The sequence below is a fragment of the Saccopteryx leptura genome, chromosome 1 (genome assembly GCF_036850995.1).
Source record: "Saccopteryx leptura isolate mSacLep1 chromosome 1, mSacLep1_pri_phased_curated, whole genome shotgun sequence".
Taxonomy (NCBI): Eukaryota; Metazoa; Chordata; class Mammalia; order Chiroptera; family Emballonuridae; genus Saccopteryx; species Saccopteryx leptura.
This window is the reverse complement of record NC_089503.1, coordinates 314864348-314882404: the sequence shown is the minus strand read 5'-3', so window position 1 is coordinate 314882404 and position 18057 is coordinate 314864348. Positions and strand designations below refer to the sequence as shown.

The 18057-nt window shown below is 49.5% G+C and overlaps 1 protein-coding gene across 8 annotated transcripts in view; it reads left to right on the top strand.

Annotated features, from left to right (window-relative positions):
• The first annotated feature begins 3715 nt into the window (after positions 1–3715).
• TTLL1 (TTL family tubulin polyglutamylase complex subunit L1) overlaps positions 3716–18057 on the top strand; it is a 32160-nt gene continuing 17818 nt past the window's right edge. For 2 of the 8 annotated variants that reach the window (XM_066358605.1, XM_066358598.1), the window contains exons 1-3: positions 3717–3830; positions 11878–11962; positions 14865–14981. In XM_066358605.1, the coding sequence (XP_066214702.1) occupies positions 14866–14981 (116 nt within the window). In that variant the 5' untranslated portion in view covers positions 3717–3830; positions 11878–11962; position 14865. Of the gene's footprint in view, positions 3831–5508; positions 5597–7700; positions 7774–7951; positions 7984–11877; positions 11963–14864; positions 14982–18057 lie in introns of all 8 variants that reach the window. The other 6 variants (XM_066358600.1, XM_066358601.1, XM_066358599.1 and 3 more) reach the window with 6 other exon arrangements.

Genomic DNA, 18057 nt, shown 5'->3' with positions numbered 1-18057 from the left:
TCAAGCTAGTGAGCCTTGCTCAAACCAAATGAGCCTGCGCTCAAGCTGGCGACCTCGGGTTTTTGAACCTGGGTCCTCCGTGTCCCAGTCTGAAGCTCTCCCCACTGCGCCACTGCGTGGTCAGGCTATCATAATTGTAAAAAAAAAAGTGTTAAAATACCACTCACTGGGCAGGGTTCTTAATTTTTTTAAATTTATTGATTGATTTTCATATAGAGGGGAGAGAGAAAAACAGAAACATCAACTCATGGTAGTTGCTTCCCGTACGTGCCTTGACTGGGCAAGCCCAGGGTTTTGAACTGGTGACCTCAGCACTCCAATTTGATACTTTATCCACTGCACCACTGTAAAGCCAGCAGGCAGGGCCGGGGCCACTATCACAGCAGCCTTCTGGCCTATGCAGGTTCGCATTGGATTCGGACAGTCGGCAAAGAAACAGCGGAGCCAAAAGCTGATGGGCCATAGCCTTTAATCCTACCTTGCACCCGGCGGGCAAGTAAAAACATACACTGGGCTCCAAAACCCAGTCACACTCAGTGCTCACAAAGCCACTGACTTATCCGAGTTTCTTAGAATCAAAGGTTTCTAGCTCACCAGCCTTCTTCTCCTCAGTTCTCCATTTCCTTCCTTATCCCAGATACAAACTCTACACAAACTGGCATCTCACTCAGCACTCCGCCATCTTGGCTGCTTCTCCTAGCCTCCTCCACGTGGCCTCCTTCCGCTGCTGGCTCTACTCTCTCCGCTCTCTCATGCTAACCTCAGGAACCAAGGGCCAAACTCCCGCTCCGTTCCCATTTTATAGTATAGAAATCCAAACCCTTAATCCAATATACATAATAGGGAAGTCTCTTAATACAAAGTCACTTCTCTGAGGCATGATAGGATTGTACCACCTTACACCAAAAAGGGTAGGAAAGGCTTAATCCCAAAACCAAGCCCCAGGCTACAAGGATTCTGCCTGCCTTTAGCCCACCCCAACACACATTAATATCACCTGGGCAACGGCCTCTTTAACAAAGTGAGCATAATACATTTTATCTGCCCAACAACCACCATAGGCCAGGCTGGGCAGCGGTCTTGTGAGGGTTCAGTGCAGGAAGTCTGGCTGGGTACTTAGGGGCAGTGTCCTGCATGCAGCAGGGCTAACTTCACTGAGCTGTAACCTGGACAGCTGCACAAGGCTGCAATACTCAGACCTGCTCTGTAGTGGGTTTAATACCGCTGGAACTAAATTAAAACTCTTATAATTTTTGAACAAGGGTACCCACATCAAAAAAATTACTTATTTATTGATTTTTAGAGAGACAGAGAGAAGGGAGGGAAGAGAGAGAGAGAGAGAGAGAAGCATTCATTTGTTGTTTCATTTACTTGTGTGTATTCATTGGTTGCTTCCCCATGTGCCCTGAATGGGGATCAAACTCACAACCTTGGTGTTACGGGATGACACTCTAATTGACTGAGCTAACTGCCCAGGGAAGGGTACCCACATTTTCATTTTGCACAGGGCTCCTCACACTTCAAATGGTGTAGCTGGTTCTAGGCATCAGCCAATGTGAAACTGGTGGTTCTTAGTAAAAAAACACACGTGGATGGCCTGGCCTGTGTGGCACAGAATGGATAGAGTGTCAGCCTGGAACGCTGGGGTTGCCAGTTTGAGGCAACATACGACAAGCAAGCAATGAACAACTATAGTGAAGCAACTATGAGTTGGTACTTTTCATTGCCCCTCTCCTCTCTCTGTAAAATCAATCAATAAAATATGTATATAAAAAAAAAGCCTGGCCCTGGCCGGTTGGCTCAGTGGTAGAGCGTCGGCCTGGCGTGCAGGAGTCCCAGGTTCAATTCCCGGCCAGGGCACACAGGAGAAGCGCCCATCTGCTTCTCCACCCCTCCCCCTCTCCTTCCTCTCTGTCTCTCTCTTCCCCTCCCGCAGCCAAGGCTCTATTGGAGTAAAGTTGGCCTGGGCGCTGAGGATGGCTCTATGGCCTCTGCCTCAGGCGCTAGAATGGCTCTGGTTGCAACAGAGCAACACCCCAGATGGGCAGAGCATCGCCCCCTGGTGGGCATGCCGGGTGGATCCCGTTGGGCGCATGCGGGAGTCTGTCTGACTGCCTCTCTGTTTCCAACTTCAGAAAAATATATATAAAAAAAAAGTCTGACCTGTAGTGGTACAGTGGATAAGGTGTTGACCTGATATGCTGAGGTCATTGGTTCAAAGCCCTGGGCTTGCCTGGTTAAGGCACATACTAGAAGCAACTGCAGGTTGGTGTTTCCTCTTCCTCCCTCCCCCCCCCCCCCCGTCTTTCTCTCTCTCTCTCCTCTCTCTAACTCAATAAATAAAATCTTTAAAAAAAAAGACACCTGAAAAGACTTCACCAACTTTGGTCAGGAAGAGCTTGGTATAAGGGGTATACCATAGTGGGGATAGGGAAGGATGTTTAAAAGGGGCTCATGATGACAACACTCCTCTCTGGGGGCTGAGGAGCAGTGGATCAGATCATTCAAACCTTCCCATGGCTAAACCTGGCCCCAAAGAACCAGAAACAGGCATCACAGGGAAATTTCATCCAGTAGACAATGTTTACTGAACATCTGTTATGAGCCAGTGGTGCAATCATCTGTGTGATCGTCCTGTTCTTCGTCACCTCCTCAATTTGTTTTTAGATTTTTATTTATTCATTTTAGAAAGGAGAAAGAGAAGGAGAGAGGAGCAGGAGGCATCAACTCCCATTTGTGCCTTGGCCAGGCAAGCCCAGAGTTTCCAACCCGTAACCTCAGCGTTCCACTGCTCCACCACAGGTAAGGTCTTCACCTCCTCGGTTTAAGATGGGAACACTGAGACCTTCATGGAGGGACAGTGGCAACAATGGGGAGTGCAAAGTGGCAACTTTGCCAGTTAGGCTCCAGATTTTTGCTGGTTCCACTAGGTAGTGCTAAAGGTAAATGATGATGAATGAAATAGTCTTGGAAGACTTCTCTATTTTCTAGGGAAGCAGTAGTGTTAATATTCAGGTTTTCTGGGTTCAAATTCAGGCTCTGCCACTTACCAGGTTGCTTTTTCCTAACAGAGGGGAGATTTTTAAAAGATAGTTTGAAGAACTAGACTTGTCCCACACTCGAGGGAATATTTCATAAATGAGCTGACTTTTTTTTTTTTAATTTTTTTATTATTTATTCATTTTAGAGAGGAGAGGGAGAGACAGAGAGAGAGAAGGGGGGAGGAGCTGGAAGCATCAACTCCCATATGTGCCTTGACCAGGCAAGCCCAGGGTTTTGAACTGGTGACCTCAGCATAATGAGCTGACTTTTGAGTAGGCAGTTTATTGACTGTTATATGCAGAGTACAACATGCAATATTATCCTTGCAACAAAGCCTACGAGGTAGGTGCTACCACAGTCCCAATTTCACAGATCAGAAGCTGAGCAGCAGAGGGGATAAGGGAGGGCTGTACTCAGAGCCACAATCATCAGCGCTCTGCCTCCCACTGTTCAACTCAGTCCCGCGCCCAGACCCTTTCAACCTCATTTCTGGGCCCTAAAGGTTGGGAGGCCCCCGGGGCTAAACGGCTGGCTCTTTCCAGGTTCTCAGCCCTGGGCAAAGAGGATCTCTGGCTGAGGGAATAGAGATTTGCGGGGAAACTATGACCCCGGAAGCCATTGCGGCGCCAGCCGTCGCGTCTCGGTTGTCATGGCGCCACCCCGGAAGTAGGGCGCGGCGGGCGGCTCCGCGGGGCCGCGGGCAGTGTCCTCCTGCGAGCGCTGAAGTGGGGCTAGCGGCCGGGCTGGGGCGTGGTGCGGCGCTGCGCTGCTCTGCGCTGCACCCACAGGTGAGGCCCCGCACCGAGGCCGCCGCCTCCTCGGCCCAAGGGTGTGGCTGGACGTGGGTGGGCGAGAGCGCTGGCGCGAACGAGTGTGTGTGCCCGTGTCTACACCGCTGCTTCGGTGAGGTTCAGCTGCTTCTAGCCGGACCCGCGCTTTCCATAAAGAACGCCCTGACTACTGTGCCCCTCTTTTTCCTCCGAGTTCCTATGAATTAGTTTGTGCCGCCTGATCCTTGTAATTGTATTCTTCTTATGATTGGTTATCCCAGTATTTCATTGTTCATAGGCTTTGCTATTGTTTTTGCTGGCATCTTGCAGGGTGCAGTGCACCTGTGGCCAGATCTCTGGGCAGGAAGCAGGAGCCTTATGTTCCTCGCTCTGCTCAACTCTCTCTGGGGGCTGAATTTAGGAATGTCTCCGGAGCGGAGGTACTACTCCACCTCATTAGAGTAGCCCGGGCACTACAGGGGATTCATTCTAGAAGCAAAAGCATCGTGTTATATGGTAAGCAGTTTAGGGTTTGCAAAGGGGTTCTTTGTTCATGAACCATTATTGAGCACATTTCAGTGCTAGGCTGTAGCAGTGAAGAAGATCGTACTGCTCTGCATTCAGAAAATTCCAAGTACGGATAAATAGTTGGGTGGAGCATGGCACTATCTGTCACCCAGTGGGGGTGGGGAGGTGGGCGGTGGTGATACAGCCACGAACAAATGTACTGCACTGATGTGAAATCCTCCTTTACATTACTTTTTTTTTTTTTTCCTTTAAAGATAGCACTTTTGCTTTTCAAAGAAGGCTAGCTGGAAACAAATCCAGATTCCCTAGAATCCTGACCTGGCTGGGACTTCATTGAAAGTGACTTGTGATAGTCTGGGATAGTGGGATGAGGACAGAGAGGGCTCTGGTGTTTTGTTTTGTTGTTTGTATTTTTCTGAAGTTGGAAACAGGGAGGCAGTCAGACAGACTCCCGCATGCGCCCAACGGGATCCACCCGGCATGCCCACCAGGGGGCGATGCTCTGCCCATCTGGGGCTTCGTTCTGTTGCAACCAGAGTCATTCCAGCGCCTGAGGCAGAGGCCATAGAGCCATCCTCAGCGCCCGGGGCCAACTTTGCTCCAGTGGAGCCTTGGCTGCGGGAGGGGAAGAGAGAGACAGAGAGGAGGTAGAGGGGGAGGGGTGGAGAAGCAGATGGGCGCTTCTCCTGTGTGCCCTGGCTGGGAATCGAACCCGGGATTCTGCACACCAGGCCGACGCTCTACCACTGAGCCAACCGGCCAGGGCCTCTGGTTTTATTTTAGGTGGCTGGAACAGAGTTGAAATGGTGAATCCCCTGTTTCTCCTGAAAAGTTGTCCTGGCTTTTTCCTGAGAGTAGTCATAACTCCAGGATGTGAAATGCCTCTTGACAAAGTTCTGTCCTCCTCGGATTGTAGGCACGGATGTTCCCCAAGATGTTCCCTTACTCAGTAGAAATCAGCTAAAGTCTCAGCTCCGTACTTTGCATGCTGGTAAGGCTGTGGCACTTTGTGTGTGATTGTGTACAGGTTTCTCTCCCCTGCAGTGCTGGGTCATGCCTCATTGATTGGTTGTCACAAGCAGCCCTTATGTGGTGGTGTGTGAAGGTAATTCACATCTTTATTTTTTGTTAGTTCATTGAATAGTGATTGAGCATATGCTTTCACTAGACATTGGTTTGGGGGCTGAGGATTCATCAGGAGATCAGGTGGAAATACATTTCCTGTGTTTATGATGTCACAGATCTGTCAAAGACAGGTAAGGACCAGGGAACCAAATGCATGAATTAGATCTGTTCTTTTTAAACTCCAGCATGTGTAAGAATCACCTTAGAGCTTGATACAGATTGCTGGGTCCCATTCCCAAAGCATCTGAACCAGTGCATCATGGGAGTGGGGTCAAGAATTGGCATTTCTTTTTTTTTATTATTTTTATTTTTTATTTTATTTTATTTTTGTATTTTTCTGAAGCTGGAAACGGGTAGGCAGTCAGACAGACTCCCGCATGCGCCCGACCGGGATCCACCTGGCACGCCCACCAGGGGGCGATGCTCTGCCCATCCGGGGCACCGCTCTGCCTCGACCAGAGCCACTCTAGCGCCTGGGGCAGAGGCCACGAAGCCAACCCCAGCGCCCGGGCCATCCTTTGCTCCAACGGAGCCTCAGCTGCGGGAGGGGAAGAGAGAGACAGAGAGGAAGGAGAGGGGGAGGGGTGGAGAAGCAGATGGGCGCCTCTCCTGTGTGCCCTGGCCGGGAATCGAACCCGGGACTTCCGCACACCAGGCTGATGCTCTACCACTGAGCCAACCGGCCAGGGCCAAGAATTGGCATTTCTAACAAGCTCCAGGTGATGCCCATGCTGCAGGTTCATGGGCTGTGCTTTGTGTTTGTGTCAGACTGAGCAGCTGTGTGCAATGTAAGTGCTTCAGAGCAGTAACAACATTGTAGTGGGGAGGATTGAGACGGGTATTGGAAAGTCACTCTGAAGAGTTCACCTTTGAGAAGGGACCAGACTCGGGGGAAGAGCTAAACCTTAAGACAGGATGAAGGTTGGTGGGTGTGAGGAGCTGAAGGAAGGCTCAGGGCTGGAGAGGGTGCCAGAAGACAAGGCCAAGAAGTGATGGGGACCCAGCTCAATCAGGGTGGCCTTGTAGGTCATGAGCAGACCACTAATTTTATTCTGAGCTCAGTGGAAGCCACTGTAGGCTTATGATGTGATTTGCTTCGTGTGTGTAGATAGATCAGTGTGCTGCTGGGTGAAGAATGGATGGGGTGGGGTGACGGCACTAAGGAAACCAGGTCCTGTCCTTGTCTAGGCTCTCTAGAATGCTGGAGAGAGAGGCAGAAGGGACTGGAATCTTTTGAAGTAGAGCTGATGTGATTTGGTGCTTGATTGAATTATTAGTCACTGCCTCCTCAGGGCCACAGTTGAACTTTATTTGTTGGGTTGTTAAAGCACTTTGCCTCCAGAACTTACGGCTTATCAACTGCATCTCTTGCTGCCTCCTCCTGGGTCAGGACTGTTTAGGAGCACCTGGTCCCAGGTAGCTTTATGTGGCTACCTGTTGGTCAAATTAGTTTGTAAATATGATATATAGGTTTGCTTGCTTATAGTTTGCATTGGGTGTGGGGGACAGGCTGTAAGCAGGCAGGGTTGTTATACCTTAAAGCTTAGTTTTAAGACTAAGCCTTTCCCACCTTAAGTGACTTCGTATCAGAGACTTCCTTGTTTGTATATTGAATTAAAGGTTTTGATTTCTACACTATAAAATGGGGCAGACCAGGAGCTTGCTCTCTCTCGGTTCCTGAGATTAGCATTAGAGGAGAGAGCAGAGAAAGGAGAGTAGAGAAAGGCCACATGGAGGAGAGGAGAAGCAGCCAAGATGGCGGAGTGCTGAAGGAGAAGCCAGTTTGTGCAGAGTTTGTACAGAGAGAAGGAGATGGGAAACAGAGGTGAATAAGGCTGGTGAGGTAGAAAAGTTTGATTTTAGGAAACCTGGATAAGTCAGTGGCTTTGGGAGCCCTGAATGGAAGGGGAAGCGTTTTCCCACTGTGTGTATTTCTTGCCCGCCGGGTGCGAGCTAGGATTAAAGCTAATGGCCCACCAGTTCTTGGCTCCATTGTTTCATTACCGTCTGTCCGAATCAAATGCGAACCTGCATGGGCCAGGTGGTTGTGATGGTGGCTGAGGCTACTGGCTTTACACTACCAGTGCTGAGTGGCTGGGTAGAAGCAAAACTATCGATGGCCCAGGGGCCGCCCTGGTGGAAGCTTGTTCTCAAGAGTGTGAAGATCGTGCCCACTTGCCCCAGGAGTGGGACCCACATTGAGTTCTGGAACTACCAACGACCATCTGGTTTCAGGATGACTTTCTACAGCTGACATACCCCAGGTGGTGAGAGCACACTTCGATTTTGATCTGTGATCAGAGTAAAGGTCAGTACATCACTCTGTTTCTCCTGGTTAGCTTTTGATGACACTCAAAAGTGTTGAAAGTAGCTGACCAAGGGACTTAAAACTCAGATGCATCATCAGTTCATGTGAACCAGTCAGGAGGTAAAATGTTAAGTTCATTAAACAGTACCATTAACCCCACTTTTTTTTCTTTTTTTAGGAGGAAGTGACAGGAAAACGACCTGACATCAGGTGTTTACTTACTTACTTTTCAAAGTGAAAGGTCTTACTATGTCTTAGGGTCGGGAAGGAGTCTGCCCTGGCTTTTTTACTGTGATTCCTTTCTCTGTTCCACAGATGATTTCAGAGCCCCCTCACCTCACTGGTTGGGTGCTGGGGGTTTGAAGTCTGACACGGGACAGCTGACACCCCGTGTGGGAGGGAGGGAGGCAGAGTGAGTTGACAACAGGTTTCAGTCTCTCCTCCACCTCTTCCCCTTCTCTGCCTCTTCCCCTTCCTCCATTAGCAAATGGGGGAATGCCTATCTTGGGACGTCACATGACCAGAAATGACGTACCTAGCATAGCAGAATACAGAATACGCACAAGCTGCCCAAGCCAGGGCCCCACACTTCCTTTGCTGGATAAGTGCTAGCTGTGGTTTCTAGTGATGATACAGGTGTGTAATTAGTACTTACTCTGGAGGGCTGGTATCCTAGCACCTGCCCAGGACCTGGGGGGCCCCTTATAAGCAGGGCTGGGATGGCAGAGTGTGCAGAGCCAGTCAAGGACAGCCTCAGGGTGAAATTCTTGTGCCAGGGGCACTCGTTTCAGACCCTGTTACCTGTTGGAGTGCCTGCTGTGTGCAGGTCCACACCTCCCCGACCTGTAGTAACCATGGCAGCACTGAAGGGAGCTCTTGCTTTCATCCCATTTTTCTGACTGGGGAGGCTGAGGCCCCGAGGGAACGAACTACGTACCTGTGGCAGACATGTCAGCCCTGGAGACAACCCGGCTCTCCGAGTGTCCTGCTGTCTCTCCTTTGGCTCTTCCTGGGGCAGCCTTGTCATCTGTCATCAGTTCTTGGGGGGTGGTTTTCATGCTGATTTGGTACATTCCTGGAAAAAGGGCCTGTCTCTTCGAAGGAGAGGTGGCCTCAGTTCATTTCTCCATTGTTTAAGAACTGTAAACGACTCTCATGTTTTTATCACTTTACTATATTCTATTTTGTATATACAAATATATGTATATATACAGATACGCAGATATATATATATACACAGATATCTGTACATATATATCTATATATAGATACCACCTTTTATGGGCATAAATTTTCCTTTTTTTGAAGATCTTATTTATTGATTTTAGAGAGAGAAAAGAGAGAAAGAAGTAGGGGGAGGGAAGCATCAACTCATAGTAGTTGCTTCTCGTATGTGCTTTGACCAGGCAAGCCGGGGTTTCGAACCTGTGACCTTAGTGTTCTAGGTTGATGCTTTATCCAGTGTGCCACCACAGGTTAGGCCATAACTTTCTTTTTTCTTAATTTTTATTTATTGATTTTTAGAGAGAGAAAGAAGGAAACATCAATTTGTTGTTCTACTTATTCATGCCATTATTAATTGATTCTTATATGTGCCCTGACCACGGATCAAACCCACAACCTCTGCATGTCGGGATGATGCTCCAACCATCTGAGCTATCCAGTTAGGGCCTGGGCATAAATGTCTCATTCTTCTTTCCCTCCCTACTGTTTAGGATGGTTATACCTTATATTAGTTTCCTAAAACTGGTATCAAAGTGCTACTGGCTAGTGGCTCAAGGTGTTGGCAGGGCCATGCTCTTTCTGAAGAGTCTATGGGAGAAGGAGTTCCTTGCCTCTTCTACCCTCTGGTAGCCCTCAGTGTTCCTTGGCTTCTGGGGCATGGCTCTATCTCTGTCCCCATCCTCACTTGGCCATTTTCCTGTCTCTGTGCATGGTGTTCATCACCTGGGTATGTCTGTGTCCAGATTTTCTTTTTTTTTTTTTTTTTTTTTTTTTTTCATTTTTCTGAAGCTGGAAACAGGGAGAGACAGTCAGACAGACTCCCGCATGCGCCCAACCGGGATCCACCTGGCACGCCCACCATGGGGCGGCGCTCTGCCCACCAGGGGGCGATGCTCTGCCCATCCTGGGCGTCGCCATATTGCGACCAGAGCCACTCTAGCGCCTGGGGCAGAGGCCGAGGAGCCATCCCCAGCGCCCGGGCCATCTTTGCTCCAATGGAGCCTTGGCTGCGGGAGGGGAAGAGAGAGACAGAGAGGAAAGCGCGGCGGAGGGGTGGAGAAGCAAATGGGCGCTTCTCCTGTGTGCCCTGGCCGGGAATCGAACCCGGGTCCTCCGCACGCTAGGCCGACGCTCTACCGCTGAGCCAACCGGCCAGGGCCAGATTTTCTTATAAGGACACCTGTCATTGATTTAGGGCCTACCTGAATGACCTCATCTTAATCACATAGGTCCTACTTCTAAATAAGGTGCCAGGGTTAGGACTTCCACATGTTTTTGGGGTCACAACTGAACCCATAATACATCTCCAGAAGAAACCATTAAAAGGACTGACCCTTGAGGGCTTGCCTGTTGACTTGGTCACACAATGAGTAGTTACGGTGAGCTGCTTGTGTGCCAGGGGTCATAGGGTTGGGCAAAGGCACTGTGAGCTTTGTTGCAAATGCCCACACTTAAATGTAGAAAGAATCAGTGGGCTGAGAAGGGAACAGGTGACTGAGAGAGTCTCTGCCCTCATGCCTTTATTTATTTATTTGTTTGTTTGTTTTTGAGAGAGTCAGGAAGGGAGAGAGATGAGAAGCATCAACTCATGGTTGTATCACTTTAGTTGTTCATTGGTTGCTTCTCATATATGTGTTGACTAGGGGGCTCCAGTTGAGCCAGTGACCCCTTGCCCAAGACAGTGACCTTTGAGCTCAAGCCCATGACCTTGGGATCATATTGATCCTGCATTCAAACTGGTGACCTCAGGGTTTCTTTTGTGTGTGTGTGTGTGTGTGTGACAGAAACAGAGAGAGGGACAGATAGGGACAGACAGACAGGAAGGGAGAGAGATGAGAAGCATCAATTTTTTGTTGCAGCACCTTAGTTGTTCATTGATTGCTTTCTTTTTTTTTTCTTTTTTTGTATTTTTCTGAAGCTGGAAACGGGGAGGCAGTCAGACAGACTCCCGCATGCGCCCGACCAGGATCCACCCGGCACACCCACCAAGGGGCGATGCTCTGCCCCTCTGGGGCGTCGCTCTGTCGTGACCAGAGCCATTCTAGCGCCTGGGGCAGAGGCCAAGGAGTCATCCCCAGCGCCCGGGCCATCTTTTGCTCCAATGGAGCCTCGGCTGCAGGAGGGGAAGAGAGAGATAGAGAGGAAGGAGAGGGGGAGGGGTGGAGAAGCAGATGGGCGCTTCTCCTGTGTGCCCTGGCCAGGAAATGAACCCAGGACTTCCACATGCCAGACCGACGCTCTACCACTGAGCCAACCGGCCAGGGCCGATTGCTTTCTCATATGTGCCTTGACCAGGGGGCTACAGTAGACTGAGTGACCCTTTGCTCAAGGCAGCAATGTTGGGCTCAAGCTGGTGAGCTTTGCTCAAACTAGATGAGCCCATGCAGGGTGGGAAGTTCTGAGTGCTGGCCAAGGTGGCAGGGGAGGTAGGTATAGAGAAGATTCCGAGGTGGGAATGTTAATTCTAGCGAAGGCCATGAGAGTAGCTCCCTGGGGGAAGTAGCCTTTCAACAGTGCCTTGCTCATATAATTGGTAGGAATTGGATAAGAAGCAGTGGAGAAAGTTGATTTGGTGGGGAGAAGGGTGTGAGCACAGGCTGCTGGGGAGGAAAGAGTCACGCATCTACATGGAACGGCGAAGAGGAACAGCGTTTGTGACAGCATGGAATGGTGGCTCGGAAGGGTCAGCGAGAGCCAATAAGTAATGGCATTCAGATATATTTGTCGCAACCAGAGAAGAACCTAACAGCATCCTCTGATGCACTTTTTAAGCAGAAGACGCTTTCTATGGAATACTTTGCTTAGTCACAGTTTTGCTATTTCATACAACTGTAGAGTGTGTCTCGATCTTGTGCTGTGTACATTTTATCTGTGTATTAGTTTTATTTTAGGTAAGAACCCAAGGCAAGAGTCAATGAAACTGAAGAGAAATTGGACGTTCCTGTGGGCTCCATAATTACCTATGGTAGGTCCAGCCTTGAGTGTCCATTTGTCATGATGGAGCGGGGGGGGGGGGGGGATGCTGGGAAGATAGCCTCACCTTCTCGGAGGTTCCATTGCCCAAGGAGAGTTGTTGGAAGTAGAGCCCAGGACGAATTGTGCAGCCGGGTTGGCTGTGATATGGGTGCTTTCCTGACTGTGGGGAGGGTCTCACCTGAGACCTTGCTTCTGCTCTTGGACTCTAGGGGGCAGGACAGAGCAGGATTCGTTGGTGCTGCAGGGTTGTGGTGGCTGAAATCGAAGAGAGAGAAAGTAAACTCCACTGTGCGGTGGGTTCTGACACGGTACACCTGGGTGTGCAAGACATGTGGGATTTGCTCTATCCACTGCACCACCACCGGTCAGACAGTGCTGGAGTGTGAGTTAATAGCATGCTGCAATGAGACTTCTGTGATGCTCTGCCATCATTTCTGTGTGGTGACTGCTGACTCTCCATGTGGGCCATGACTAGTTAGGTAATGACCTATGTCATTGTTAGGCAGTACCTTACAGTTTGCAGCAAGATTCCCTTTATACCTTACTTGGTACCTGTGCATATTGTTCGCCTGATGAAGGCCAAGTTCACAAAAGGAAGGGATGAGCTGTACTGAAAGAGGTTGCACTTTTTTTTTTTTTAATTTTATTTATTTATTCATTCATTTTAGAGAGGAGAGGGAGAGACAGAGAGAGAGAGAGGAGAGAAGGAGCTGGAAGCATCAACTCCCATATGTGCCTTGACCAGGCAAGCCCAGGGTTTCGAACCGGCAACCTCAGCATTTCCAGGTTGACGCTTTATCCACTGCACCACCACAGGTCAGGCTAGAGGTTGCACTTTAAAGTAGGGTTGCCTGGGTTGGATTCAAGGCACCATGACTCCCTCTGGTCTAATTCTTTTTTTTTAAATTATTTTTATGTCTTCATTTTAGAGAAGAGAGAGAGAGAAAGAAAAGGGGGGGGGGGAGGAACAGGAAGCATCAACTCCCATGTGTGCCTTGACCAGGCAAGCCCAGGGTTTTGAACCAGCAACCTCAGTGTTCCAGGTTGATGCTTGATCCACTGCACCACCACATGTCAGGCTCTAGTCTAATTCTTAACACAAGCTCTTAACCTTTGAACCACAGCTTCCTCATCCATAAAAATGGGGACAGTGATGATAATAATATCAAATATTTCTTGAGTGTTTTCCCACTGCCAGGCACTATTCTCAGTGCTTCATGTGTGTTCACTCATTTAATCCTCACTAGAACCAGTGAGGTGTGTAGATACTGTTGTTATCTTTTTTTTTTTTTTTTTTTTTACAAAGAAACCATAGGTTCAGAGAGGTTATGCAACTTGCCCAAATTCACACAGATGGTGAGTCGTGGAGCTGGGTCTCAAACCCAAGCTCTGAAGCCCATGTTCTATCACAGTCTCATTGCCGTGACACTCCACATGCCAGGTGGGGTGGAGGGGGAGTGGGTGGACGCTCTGAAAGCACCAGGAGCTCCACCTGGTGGATTCTTTCCCCAGAGTCCTTTCTTTCTCTTTCCATCAAGACAAGGTGTGCCTGGGCCCCAGCTTCACCTCATGTGCCTTCTTACTCTGCCTGGTTGGCTCAAAAGCAAAGCTGTTGTAAGTCCCTGGAGGAGGAGCCTCCATTCATAAAAGACCATCAAGGCCCCTGGCTTTTGGGCCTGGCTTTTCTTTTTTTTTTTTTTTTAGTGAGTGAGAGACAGACAGACAGAGAGGAAAGGAGAGAGATAAGAAGCATCAACTCATAGTTGTAGCACCTTAGTTGTTAATTGACTGCTTTCTTATATGTGCCTTGACCAGGAGGCTACAGTTGAGCCAGTGACACCTTGCCCAAGCCAGTGACCCTGCACTCAAGCTGGCAACCCTATGCTCAAGCTGGTGAGCCTGTGCTCAAGCCAGTGACTTCGGGGTTTCAAACCTGGGTCCTCAGCATCCCACGCCAATGCTCTATCCACTGTGCCACCGCCTGATCAGGTGGGCCTAGCTTTTCAAGGAATCCCTTCTTTAGATGAAATTGTACACAGAGTGTAACAAACACAAACTTCTCTGGCTGGAGCTGGACTGAGAGCCTGGAATCCTGAGCTGCCCAAGCAGTTTTAAAGCCAGACTTTTTATAGCAGGAAACAGGTCCAGAGAGGTCAGATAACTTGCTCAAAGACACACAGTGGTACTGACAGATGTGAGGCTATAGTCAGTGAGTTTGAGCTGAGCATCCACAGGTGCCAGGCATGATACTAGGCCCTGGGCACAAAGCAGTGAGGAAGAAAGTCTTCCAGCAGGTTCAGAGCTGCAGCAGTGCTGAGGGGCCTTGAACGTAGTCTGGAGAGTCAGGGAGGCTGTGAGGAGGAAGTGACATTCACTTAGGCTGGCAGATGAATGGGAGATGGCTTGGCTAGGCAGACAGGGAGGGGAGAGTTCTGAAAGCAGAGATGACCAGCATGTACCAAAGCCCTGAGGTAGAAGAGAGCTCGGGCAGAAAAGAGCTTGTGCTCTTGTCACAATTGCAACTGAACATTTGTTGATTACTTAATGCTGCCTTTATCTCTGGCTAGACCAGCAGTTCTCTGTTTTGGCACAGTTGACATTTGGACTGAATAGTTTGTTGTGTGTGTGAGGGGAGGGCATCCTGCCTGTTGCAGGGTGCTGGCAGCGTCCCAGGCTTCTATCACTAGATGTCAAAAGCATCCAACCCTCAGTTGCAACAAACAAAATGCCTTCAGACATTGTCTGAATGAGCCCCTGGCTGAGAACCACCTGTGGGGAGATTGAACTTGGTGGTGCTGGGGGGGGGGAGTAAGCTCAGGGGATGGAAAGGATTCTTTGGGTGAGGGGAATTTGTTGAAGTTTCACAGCCCTAAGACGTTGATCTCTTCCAGGATGATGGCAGGAAAAGTGAAATGGGTCACTGATATCGAGAAGTCGGTGCTGATAAATAATTTTGAGAAGAGAGGATGGGTCCAGGTGACAGAGAACGAGGACTGGAATTTTTACTGGTGAGTATAAAGAGCAGGATTTGGTTGGTTTCAAAGCCTGTTTATCAGTGTGACTAAGACAAGTGCAGCTCTTGGAGGATCGCGTTCCCGGAGGTGGGTGTCTCCATGCCACCATATGCCTTGCCACATTTTTCTTTCGATGGCATTCCATGAGCACATAGCGTGAAGCCCTTGGTTTATATATGTTGTCCAGTTTCCCACAGTCCTGTTTATCAAACAACCAGAGTGTGGTTGGCACTGTGGGTATTTGGGTGAAAAACCAGAGCTCACCCCCGCTCTGGCTAGTGTTTTCCACAGTCAGCGCCTTACTCCCCAGCTCCCAGGTCTGCTCCAGGGAAGTCAGCAGTGACAGGAAGGTACTATGGAGAAGGTTTTGTACTTGCATTTGCTTCCCTCTTGGATGGTAAGATGGTGCTTTTTGGCCTAGGTTAAAAAACAACATCTGGAAGTAAGTTAGACTAGGAAAAGAGAAGCAGTAATTTGGCATTGCCTCCTGGATGGTACTCCACCCATCCAGGAACTGGGACATTGTCCTGGACTCTTCTGTGCCTCCCCCTTCTTTGGGGTAAGGTCCGGTGTCCTCCTCGGTCCAGGCTGGGTCTGCCCCCTCCCTCAACTGTGACAGAGCTCCCTACCTCAGGGCGGCCTCCCATCTGGCAGGGTTACAGGACAAAACTTAATCCAGTCGCTGTTGCATCTGCCGTCCCCTGCCCTCTGCAGACCTGGGTCTAGAGCAGGCATCCCCAAACTACGGCCCGTGGGCCACAATGCGGCCCCCTGAGGCCATTTATCCGGCCCCCGCCGCACTGCTGGAAGGGGCACCTCTTTCATTGGTGGTCAGTGAGAGGAGCACTGTATGTGGCGGCCCTCCAACGGTCTGAGGGACAGTGAACTGGCCCCCTGTGTAAAAAGTTTGGGGACCCCTGGTCTAGAGCATCACTGTGAATCTTTGAGGTGGAGGTGCACATCAGGGACTCTGGGGCTTTTTCACCCTGCACCCCCCCCCCCAGGTTTTACTCTTCCTGCCACGGCTTTGAGAGATGTTACCTCTCCCCTTGTTTCCCCACCCCATGCAGAGCACTGACTGCATGGTCCCCTGTTGTTCTTGCTTTTGCACCTGTGTATGTGCTGTGCTCTTTGCCCCCTCTCAGTCCATCCCTGAGACATGCATCCAGGGGTCTGGAGCTGGGTCACACCTGGTTTCATCTCCTTCCACCTGCGGGCTCCTCCACTGCTGTCTGTGTGGCCATTAGTAAGGGACTTGACCTCTGTCTGCAAGTTCAGTTGGTTCAGGCTGAGACAAGTCAGTAGAACACAGAGCCTGGAGCAGTGCCTGGCCTGTGTTAGCTGCTCTGTCAGCAGGTGCTGTGCTGCCCTTTATGCACCAGTCCACGTGCTGCCTGCCCTTGAAGCCACCTCTGCCTCTTGAGGCTCCCAGACCCAGACTGCTCTATTCTGTGTCGTGCAACAAATGCTGTGTGCTGTGGTTTCCCTGCCTGTCCCCTCTTTCATGCTACTGTGCATCCGTAGAGAGTGAGCACTTTGCCTGGCTCATCTCAGCGTTGCTCGAGCGGAGCCCAGGCCCAGGGGCAGAGCTTTCTTCTCCAGCCGTGATCATGATCGATGGGGTGACCTTGCCTCGCTTCTGAGGGCAGTTAAAGCCACCGGCACTTGAAACCGCAATCGAATCTCCGTCCAGGAGCATGGGACACAGGGAGGGAGGATGTTTATGGAGTCATTCAGCACCCACATATCGTTCGGTGTCTAGTTTATATTCTTATTTCTCAACGGTAAAATGAAATTATTTAGGTCCCTGTTTCATAGGCGCTCTGAGAGAAAAGGCTAAGACAGTGTTGTGTGTCCTGCCTTCATGGCCTGTGGCTCTGCCCTGGGCTTAAGAAGAGCTCTGGGTTCTTTCAGCTTCTCTGAGTGGGGAGTTGATGCTTGGGGAGGGAGTTGTGTCTCTTCTTTATGCTAAATGAAAGCATTTTAGTGCTGTTCTTAACAAAAAAAAAGAGAATGAGAAAAAGCTAAACTAAGAATTCTGGATATTTGATATCTTAAGATCTTATGTTTTAAGCACTAAATATACTGACAGGACTAAAAAATCGGTTAGGGTATAATAGTGTAAACAACTGAATGGTGAATTGTTGGGGAAAGGTAAATACCTTACCCGAATGGTTACGGTACAGCCGTTAAAATAATTATGACAATTATACATAATGTCATAAGCATGGGAAGTTGTCTAACAACACATGAAAAGAAAAATATCTCATGAAGCTGCTTGTATTCTGGTAACAACTGTACAAAAATAGTTGCATATGGACAGGAGATAGAAGCAATGTGCAGCAGGAAAACAGTCCCTGTCGGTGTGGGTGTATGGGTTATCTGTTGCCAAATTAACGGCATGTAACAAACACCACAAAATTTAGGGGCTTAAAACAACCATTAAAAAATTTTTTTTTAATTTACCGATTGATTTTAGAGAGAGAGGAAGGGAGAGGGGAGAGAGAGAAACATCAATTTGTTGTTTCACTTATTCATGCATTCATTGGTTGATTCTTGTATGTATCCTGACGGGGGATCTAACCTGCAACCTTGATGTATCAGGACGATGTTCTAACCTACTGAGCCACTGGCCAGGGCAAAACACCCTTTCTGTTGTTGTTGTTATTCATGAGTTTCTGGGTTTGCCTGAGTGGTTCTTTTGGTCTGTCAGATCTGAGCTGGTCTGCCTGGGCTCCGGGGTGGGTCACCTGTGGCTTAGCTTGTCTGGGCTGCCCTTGGCAAGGACAGTAGGGGCTTCGCTCCATAAGCCCTTGTTCTAATGATGGTGGCAGGGGTCCAGGAGGGAGCAGGGAAACTCTCTAGGTTTTTTTAGGGCTAGTCTGGCCAGAATGAGGCAAGCACATTAGGCATCTGGACTCAGGCCTTCAGAAACTAGCAGCTGCCACATCCCCTCTGGGAACCTCGTGTGTGAACCTGTGTGACCTGGGCTGTCTCGCTGGTCAGGCCACTGTTGGTGCTATGTGTGGTTGTTGCAGCTGTGCCCAACCCTGCACGCCAAGGTGCCAGA